General features: G+C 39.6%; 1 protein-coding gene across 1 annotated transcript in view; it reads right to left on the minus strand.

The window, feature by feature from the left end:
* Positions 1–4,488: 4,488 nt before the first annotated feature.
* IL1R1 (interleukin 1 receptor type 1) overlaps positions 4,489–10,105 on the minus strand; it is a 21,645-nt gene continuing 16,028 nt past the window's right edge. The window contains exons 11-14 of the mRNA XM_017818346.1: positions 9,364–9,507; positions 8,914–9,078; positions 6,598–7,489; positions 4,489–4,769 (exon numbers count right to left, since the gene is read on the minus strand). Of these exons, the coding sequence (XP_017673835.1) occupies positions 7,113–7,489; positions 8,914–9,078; positions 9,364–9,507 (686 nt within the window). The 3' untranslated portion in view covers positions 4,489–4,769; positions 6,598–7,112. The remainder of the gene's footprint in view (positions 4,770–6,597; positions 7,490–8,913; positions 9,079–9,363; positions 9,508–10,105) is intronic.

A 10,105-nucleotide genomic window follows, 5' to 3' on the forward strand; every position in this document is an offset into this window, starting at 1 on the left:
GAGAACACACGCAGGATCACTCTCGAGGAGAAAAGACAACGCAAAAAGATTCGTGCCTTGCAGAATATACCACCTAAGGAGTCTTTCTGCTGTGCCTTTTGCAACCAGACTTGTCTATCTCATATTGGTCTTTTTAGCCACCAGTGTGCTTGTAACAAACGTGGGTAGAGCCCTTCCCAAATCTTCGTTCACGAAGCCTAGCCATGAAAAAAAGGTCTGCTTTACATGATGAACAGTATCCCCTGAATCAGGAAGTGTAGTGAGTTAAAGGAGGCAATACAGGAATGTCCTCAAACTAATTTTTGTATATTGAAAACTCACATTTGAAGCTGAAACTACAAAGCTGAGAAGGACACAGTGACCTGCATCTGTTACTTGTGTTGCACTGCATAAAGCTCAGTTGTGTATTTTTATTAAGGGTTTCTTATTCTAATAATGCAACCAGACTTGTCTGTCTCGCACTGGCCTTTTTAAGCCACCAGCGTGCTTGTAGCAGGTGTGGGTAGAGTCCTTCCCAAATCTTCATTCGCGAAGCCTAGCCATGATGATGATGAAGACATTTAAAAATAATTTTTTACAGCTTGTCATGTAATGAAAAAAAACCCAAGCCATTGAGTAAACATTTTGGTATGTCACATTTATATTATTTCATCCTTTTCCTAAATACTATTTTATCATTAACTTCTAATGAAACCAGTACACCATGTTAGGGAAGTAGTATTGCATTCAAAAGCAAATCCTCTGCTGTCTGATGTACCTACACAAAACAAGCAATCTTATAAAAAAAAGTAATTACCGCTGCTGCTGTCCTCCCCTCTCTCATTTGTTTGGCTTCACTATTTATTGTTTTTTTAATCATGTAAGAAACTTCAGACAAAAGGATCAAAACGCAGTCAGGTATAACTTGGGACAAACCACTCATACCCACTGAAAAACTGAATCCTGCAGTAAAACCACTGAGCAGAGCAGGCAGGTGCAGGAGCACAGCACTCCCCTTTGCACTGCACCGGAGGCAGTGTGCAAACTGTGTGAGCTCGTGTGAGATTCGAGCTGGAATGGGGCAAGGGCAAGCCAGTCAGGTTACTTGTCCCCACTGGTCTGTCAGTCAGAGCCTAGGGTCCTCTGCATCAGTAGAGCAATGTTCTTCATATCAGGGTTATTCTCTCAAGGCTGCTGATGATTGGAAGGTGTTTTGGATAAGTCTGGTAGTCATCCATCGCACTCATTTGAAGCTTACCATGTATGTCTATCGAATGACAGACTGGGGGTTAAGAGAGTTCCAGCTCCCAAGGCATCTCCAGGAAGATGCATACTCACAAAATGGGACACAAACCTCCTGTATGCAATTAAATGGTCATAGCACAGTCACCATCTCTTCTTGGCTTTCTACAAAAAGCAGGAGAACAATAGAGAACTTACCAAGAAAAAAAATAATCACCTTTAATTTAAAAAGCTTTGCTGGAACTATAGCTTAGCTCAAACACCTCTCACTATGGAGTTAGCATAATTCTTTAGGTTTTAAGAGATGCTCATCCCTGACAGATGGTAGTCACAGCAAAATTAACCTCGTCAAAATCAGAACGGAAGGCCCCATCAGTGATTGGGAACTGAAATACTAAAGTATTCTTGAATTTCTACCACAATATCCATTTCAGTTTTGTGAAGAATTGCTTTTGTTTGTTTTTTTGGATTTGGGTTTTATTTTGATCAGTTTGTTTTGTTTTCTTGCATCTGGTAACAAAATGAGAGGGAAAGAGACATCTCCTCTGTGTGATACTTGCTCAGGTTTCCTAGTCTTCACCTGCAAGAACAAACCATAACACCTTCTCACAGGGATGTGCTCTGGATAGCTCCTTCTCATCACAGGCATTTCTCATTACTTCTGCACCAAGTCAAGCTAAAGTTTTTTTGATAGACACTTCACTGTCTGTCAGGACACCACAAGGGCTGGCAGCTCCATCCCAGTGGCCCCAGAAAGGAAGCAGGGTGTCTTAGTTTCTGCTGTGATAGAGCTATTTCTTCTCAGTAGCTGGTACAGTGTTGTAGTTCTGATTCAGAATGAGAGTATGTCAGTACAAAACATAGTGATGTTTTGGGTTTTGCTAACAAAAGAAAACTGGGAGGGAGTTGAGCCAGGACAGATGACCCCAACTGGCCAAAGGGATATTCCATACCATAGAACATCATGGCAAGTATATAAAGAAAGTGTGGAAGTTACCCAGAAGGGGGGCAGGGGTGGATGTTTGGCTTTTTTCCTCTTTCCTTTTTTATTATTATTATTATTATTATTTACCATTATTAATCTATTTTACTTTGTTTTCAATTATTAAATTGTTCTTACCTCAAACTACAAGTTTTACTTTCGATTCTCCTCCCAATTTCAGTGGGGATGGGGGGACAGAAAGGGGGGCTGAGCAAGTGACTACATGGTGCTTTAGTTCCAGCTAGGCTGAAAAATACAACACAGGGATAAGTGGGACTCTTGGGCCCTAAGGAGGGCAGTTAAGGTTTATTTCTGCCCTAGGGGCCCTGATATTTATAAACCATCAGTAAGAAGAGACCACCCGTTCTCTGCAAATACTAGACAAGACTTATAAAATGCCTTGTTAAAATCATCTCTATATTTTTAGAAAGGGGAAGTTTCCATTTCATTAGAACAAAATGAAACCAGAATTTCAAAAAAAAGAGCAAGCACAAAACTACAGAAAAAAGTGTGTAGGTGCTGAACAGTCTCTTTAAAGCTCTTGCAAGACAAACATCCAAACACAGAACACACACAAAACAAAAATTTAATAAAGAAAACTTGCAAATTTTACATCATAAGCATCATAAACTTCCATTAAAATCTTATTCCTGAGTTCATTTTATGTGCAGAAATTAGACTGATTCTCTGGACGTCTGCTTTAGTGTCCTCCTGAAGTCACTGGCTTTCTTTTTTTTCCCCAACCCACTTTCTGTCTCTTGCTTCATCCAGAGGCTTGGGTTTGGTTAATTTGCTTCCCTTTAATTTCATTACCCAGAAAACATTAGCTTTACTCACCTCACATGGAGATCTTCTTTATTCTCCTTACTGAATGGAAAGTAAGGATTGCAACCATTTTGCTTGCAATGGTTTTGAGGAGGATGGGACTAAGCTAATGTGTAAGACTTGAAAAGCTCACATGGCAGGGCTTTGTCACAGCACTGGCCACTTTCCTAGTGTTCCTCTAGTCCAGGCAGGAATTTGCTGGTCAGGCTGGCTTCAGCTCTTGCAGTATACCATGCTGAGTGCAATTACCAGGGAACAGTGATTTTCTTTGACTTGATTCTTCCCACCCCAATCTTTTAATCTCTAAGTAGGCAGACTTAGTTCAAAGGTGCTGCATCTTGGAAGAGGTGGGGAATGAACAGCAAGTCATCTACCAGCTTCTGTTTAAAAGGAATTCATGACATGCTGCTGCCAGCATGGAAGTGATTCTTACAGTGATCCCCTTCCTAAGGTGAAGCAACAAATGCACGGGACCTTCAAACACACATTAATTTACAGCCTGAACCCTTGCCTGGGTTAGACAGATGTATAATACAGATTAGGTCTGAAAAGAAGCAAAATCATTATCAATAGAGGTCTTGAAAACACTTCATTTGGGAGATTTCACACGACAATGCAAACACAGAATTACTTACTGCCGCTGGTTAGACAGAAGTTAAAAGAAGTTCCTGGACTCAAAAAAACCCCAACCTCCCCACTGTGAGTGTTACACAGGTATATAAAAATTCATTTCAGAAAAACTTATCTAATGGCTTTCTTATCTATCTTGCATGAAAAGACAAGTCCAGTATTAAATGAGCAAGTAAACAGAGCTGGCATTACTTGTACTAGAAGAAGGTATCCAGTAACAGCTTTCAAGGAGTTCAAAACAGAGCACAAAAAGTATAGACCATTTTATCTATTAGGACTGGAAATGATGCTTTACACCCTATAGTAAGCACATTAGCCCCTATGAAATCAACATGCAGTCTTATGCCAGACCAGTCTCTACAGCCCCACTGCAAAGGCTGTGGCTTTCCTTGAGCAGATGAGTCAGCACTTGCCCCAGGAGTCAAGCAGAGAAGGGTGCCTCTCACACATTTCCTCCATTTGAGGTCTCCTGCATTTCCCCCCAGCTCTGGAGGAGCTGCAGCAGAAGACTGCTCACTGGGACACTGCTGGGAACCATGCTGGTCCCAGAGAGCGACGCAGCACCTTGGAGCTGCTCTAGCTTCACCTTGCTGCAAGGAGAGCACAGGACATAACAGAGCCAAGCTCACAGCTCCTCTTTGCCCAGACAGGGCAAGGTGGTTAGTGCTAATGTTGTGCCACAACCACATAAAGCCAATGGTTCAGCAGCCTGAATGAAGATTACTGCAGCAGTCTTGTTAAGACACTTTGAGTCCCAACTGCTGCTTGCTGTTTTTCTCAGCATGCTTCAGTGGAGGAATGAGAGGGGGAAAAAAACAACAGTGCCATGTGAAAAAACTTTGTAGTGCCTTTATTGAATTTAAAAATGCACCTTTCTTCAAAGTGCCTTTACATAACACACATGAAAACTTTAGCATCATTTGTGCAAGTATATCAAAAGGAACAAATATTTTTTAAAAACCAGTATTTTGGCTCAGTAAAATAACTTTCCCAATCCCTAAAGGTAGGGATAACAAGTAGCAGTTTTCCATTCAATCTATTCCAGTCAGCAGAAGTAATTCAGGAGGCTTGAGGTTGCTGGAACTCTATTGGCTGGACTGCATACCATGAGCTGTCAAGGTGGAAGCACAATGTCAGTATTACACCCTAGTCCTCAGAGCACAAATACCATACTGCCAGTGTCTGGTCTTCACATTTGATACAGGGATCTTCTTACGGAAGAGTTCTGTAACCAAACCATATGGCTTCAGTCCTATATAATTCTTCTATTGATGTGAACCATAACAATGAGCCTCGCTCAGATGGTTCTCAGTAACTTCAGATGGACCTTAAGGCTCTTTTACCCTACAACAGGCTGCCACTGAACACACAGCATATTTCAAAGCAGACTGTGTGCAACAGCTAAGTGAATGTGGTACTTCATGATTAGGACTGATCCTCCCTTGACACTTCTCTCATGACTAAAACAAGAACGAGAAGAGACTATAAGCCTTTGCATTGGTCTATACAGACATGGCACTTCAGTACCATGACAGTTTGAAATAGTCTGATGTTTCAAACACTTTTTCCCCCTCCTATCCTGAAATGAAGAGATTTTTTTTTACCAAAGGAAAAATTTCTGCCTGATACTGTATTAGCAACAATCTTCAAGGAGAGTTTGGAAAGTGATGGAGTTTGATATAACAGTAAGTTGCTTGTTTCAAGATAAGGGAACATCATGGGAAAAGATAGGCTGGAGTTTAAATGGGATGAGAGCAAAAAGTGCTGCAAGGGACACAGACAGGAATTCAGAGTTGCAAGCAGCAGTTAGAGGCAGTAACAGTCAAATCCTGAGGCTTCCATATACAACAAGATTTCATCGCTTAAAAATGTAACTTTCAAGGACAGACTGAAAAGCACAGGCAATTTGGCTTTCATCTCCCTTTTCTATAAAATTCATAGCTATAAACATAGCATGAAAGAGGTCTGATAATTAATTTTTTTAATCAATCAAGTCAATTCCCTGCCCTGAAAAAAGAACTGAACGTTGCAAACTATGTCACTGCCTACACACAAGTCAAACATAACTTCAGAGTTAACAGCTGTGGCATAAGTAATACTGTAAAAAACCTTTAAAATGGAAGATAAAGGATTCAACATACACACTAAGTTTTAACAACTTCATTTCCCAAACAGCTGTTTGGAAAACTGTGACTGCAGCCTCCAGTACACAGTCACCGCTGATTCTTTACATCATCAGGGCAGAGAGAAAGGACAAAAGCAAGCAGCTGCAGGGGGTAACACAGGGCATTTCTCTCTCTCTCTCTCTCTCTCTCTCTCTCTCACTTCAAGGAGTACTTGAGCAGCAATGCTATTTTAGCTCTGTTTTGTAAGAATATCTGGAGCTGAAAAGCATGGTCTCATCACACTTCTCTGACTGCACTCTGAACCCTTTGGGAGCCAGGAACACACTAATCTGGGAGAACATTAACCCAAGGAAAAGGACAATTTCTGCCACATTAGTGTGTTCAGCCAGCTTCAGCTTTCAGAGCTGACAAATGCTAGAGCCAGCCCTCTGGCCAGGAACAGGAGGAAAGATCTGCTCTCCTTCAGTACCAGCAACCCACAAGAAATGGGTGCCCTGAAGCCCATTGATGTGGTCCTTAAGGTAAGGCAGACGAAGTCAATCATCCTGTAGCCCCATGAGAGGCTCTTGTGTCATTAGCCAATTGTTCCACTTGGGTAAAAAAATACATTAAGCCACTAAATTGGGAAAAAAAAAAAAGTCCAGTGGAGATTAATTTTTTGACTCAAAAAAGCATTACAAAGGTATTTTTCCGATGTCTGTATGCGACAAGTGACTAAAAATGGCACCGTTCTTTAAAATGTAAAAAAGACCAGAGAAGAGTATGCTTTTTCAGGTTCAACAGCACTCTGGGGGGGCTGGGATTGTCTCTTACCTTTTCTCTTGGACGACAGCACAATGAGGCAGTACCACAGGGGAATTTATCTTTCAGTAAACCGAACAAGGCAAATAACAAACTTGCAACAAAGAAAAGTTTTGTGTCATTAAAAAAAATGAAACAAATATTTACTGGCATCAACCATGCCCATTCCATAATATCATGATTATAATTAATATGATTCTCTTCATATCCAGACTTTACTTGTAAAAAAACAAGTTTTCTGGGGATTCGCCTCCTATTTTCAACACTATGAGAATTCCACCAAATCACAGTGCAATTCTTGGAAAAGTACTCGTGTGCTTCCTACATGTGCTACTGATGATATTTCAAGTTTTTCTTTTGATCCAGCCAGAAGAAAAAAAAATTCACATCTGTAGATAAAGCTGTAGTACCTTCACTTAAGAAAATCTGGATAAGATTGCACAAAACAGATGCGCGTGACTTTCAGTCAGTCCATCACCAACTATGTGAACTGAATCGGTCACTAAGTGTCATTTCCCTTTTGTTATTTAAGGTGAATTCAAGTCTTTTGGTAACAAATGCAATCCTGACAAAGATTCACTTTTTCTGGATGGCATGTGGTAGCGCACTTTCTTCCAGAATCTGGTACCTGCTGAGTGAGACCTTTCTGAGAAGTCCCCTTTCCATCGGATAGCCCCATGCTTTTGCTTAATATATTTGATGGATTCCGGCATGATTGCATAATCTTGTATTTTTTCAAGTTCAATGAGAATTACTTTAATGCCATCTTGGATAAGAGCATTATACATGGCTAGCTGCTTTTCAGACACATCTTCTAGAATGCTATAACAGGAGGGCTCTGGTACTAAAACAATTATCACTCTTCTACTTTGACGGATTTTTTCATCAGCAACACTGATCACAGCTGTAAAAAAAAAAAAAAAAAAGTTGTGCAAAAATAAGATTGTATGTTTCTACGTTATGTTACCAACATTTTGCAGCTGGCTCATTCATTGTTTGATATTTAAGCCAACACACTTTACATCACAAATAGGGATAGGATAGGAGCATGCAAGCAGTTACCTTGGGTTAGCCAACCCTAGAGATTTGGCCAATGCAACAATGTGACCCCATTAGACTGCATGTCTATTTTCCTATTTTGCATAAACAAAGGAGAGCTGCCAACTATCTACTACATATCTTGCTAATGCCATTTTATTGCCATCATAGGTACAAATGCAAAAAAACAAGTTCCAGAACCACAGGACCTTTTACCTTAAACAGCCTGTTCTGATATGCTCATCTGCTTTTGTTAGATGTAAGTAGAAGAGAAAGAAAAGAATCCTCCCTTCAATGTCATGCCAGTCAATTAAGTCTCAAACAGTAAAATATGGTAAATACCACACAAAAGCCATGTGGCTCAACCCTGAGAACAGATTATTGCATTTTTTCAAGCTGGAAAAATTAAGCAGCACTTTAAATTCTACTTCTCAGGGAACCCTTCCTCCTCAAACCACTACCAAACCCCTTCAAATATAAAAAAAAAAAAAAAAAAGAGTATCCACGGACCACCTCATGTAAGTAGGTTCATACACAATTGTTTTTTAAATAAAAACTTCTGGTTTTGGCCTACTCTTCAAATTTATTCAGTCTCAGTATTATCTTTTTAAAGTCATAAGACCCGAAGGATTCAGACGCCTTTAATCATTTCACCTCACGGAAGCAGTCAGTGGGATAGGTTTTGTAATTTTCAGTCTCGGATACTAAATTTGATGCACACATACACACCGAAGATTTTTAATCCACAAGGATTTTTAAGTCTTGTAAGGAAGGGAAGGCTTTCTAAGAACTTTTACAAGGGACAAAGTCTTTGATACAGCTGATTGTTCCTGGTAACTTGGTGTAGTTTTGGTTTTTTCCATCTGCACTGTCTAAGCATCCATTATATCCTTTATTGCATCCTGCTCGTTTGACAGCAAATCTTAGAGCAAATAAAAATGAAACAATAGACATCATCCTTTTAAATGGCACCTCAAAGCAATAGGCTTTTTTCACACTGCTCATGAGAACTACTTTTCCATGTTTCCTGCCATTAGTCATCATTCACAATCAAAATTTCAACTCCTCTTCCCCTCAGCATTGTTCCATCTCTAGATGTCTAGGCTGAGATAAAGAGAGGTTGTGGAAGCACCTGGTGCTGTATCTCTCATTCTCCATCAAAGTGAGTAAGAGAATCATAGTTCATCTGATGGTGAGAGATATTTAGAATCCCACCTGATTGCCTGTTTCTCAATTGTATTTGCAGGTCAACAAGAAAACTCAAGTCCAGTTTGTCTTCAGATAGCTTACCTTCTCCTGGTAAATCATCCCTCCCAAATATAAAGAGGTTATATCCACACTGTCTTTCTAAGACCTCTGGAAGTATTTTCAGGGCAAAAATATCTGATGAGTACAAGCAGCTCTCTCTGTTCTTTGGATACAGAACATAAGCATCATAGATCTTCTCATCTGAAACTAAGGAATGAGCAATAGGACAAATAAAAATGAATTCTAAAGATACGAAAGCAAGGAAGCAAACAAACGGACAAACAAAGATCTCTGAACTCTGGGGTTTTTTGCCCCACTTGAATCATTGTTTATCATGCTTTTGTTATCTGAACTAATTTTAAACATCTTAAAAACATATTATCCTGTCAAAATTTCCAAGGAAGACCAATCACACCCCATGAAGTTAACTCACTGCTATGCAAAGGAAGATGGAAGCTCAATACAACAGTCAGCATTGTTACACAAACATACCTTTTTTACCCAGGAAAGGATGGCAGGAGTCCCGATACCAAAGCACAATATCAATTTTGAAGATCTTGTAGATAAAGAGAGTAAAACATACTAGAAATACCAAGGAAACTCCTCCTCCAATTAAGTAACCCTGAATGTTTCGCGCTGCAGTAAAGTGGAATAAAAGAAAACAAATAAACAAAGTACAGTTATAAACTAGAGTCAGGGAAGACAAGAAATGGGCAAAACTGTTTAGTCTTTAAAATATTTTTAAAAAAAAGAAGAAATGAATGAATAGGTGAATCTTTTTCACGTGTGCTTTCTGCAAATACTCTTATTTGACAAGCCTACTTTTTTCTTTCAGAGAAAAAATACCTTAACAATGTGACGAATGAGGCTACTTTTCACCAAACACCAAAATAAACACCAAAATAAACTACTGATGTATATCCCAGCACAGCATTAGAGTGAGAATTCTTGTACAAAATTTTATCTGTCAGAAAGCAAGGAAGTCAGAGGTTGGGAAGGTGTTTTCCTGACCATGCTATTCTCCCCAGACCAACTAGTCAGTAACAAAAAGTCCATAACCTTTCCAAGCAATCTATTTCATTTCTTTATTACTACCATTGTTACTTTTTTTTTTTCCTACCATACAGATTCTTTTTCTTTCTCCTAGCAATCTCACCCCATTATTTGTTACTGTAGAATAGAACAACCAGGTCCACATACACAGTCATGTTCTTTTGACAGTCTGTTCCATACT

This window comes from Lepidothrix coronata, unplaced genomic scaffold, assembly GCF_001604755.1.
Source record: "Lepidothrix coronata isolate B3197 unplaced genomic scaffold, Lepidothrix_coronata-1.0 Scaffold68, whole genome shotgun sequence".
Lineage (NCBI taxonomy): Eukaryota > Metazoa > Chordata > Aves > Passeriformes > Pipridae > Lepidothrix > Lepidothrix coronata.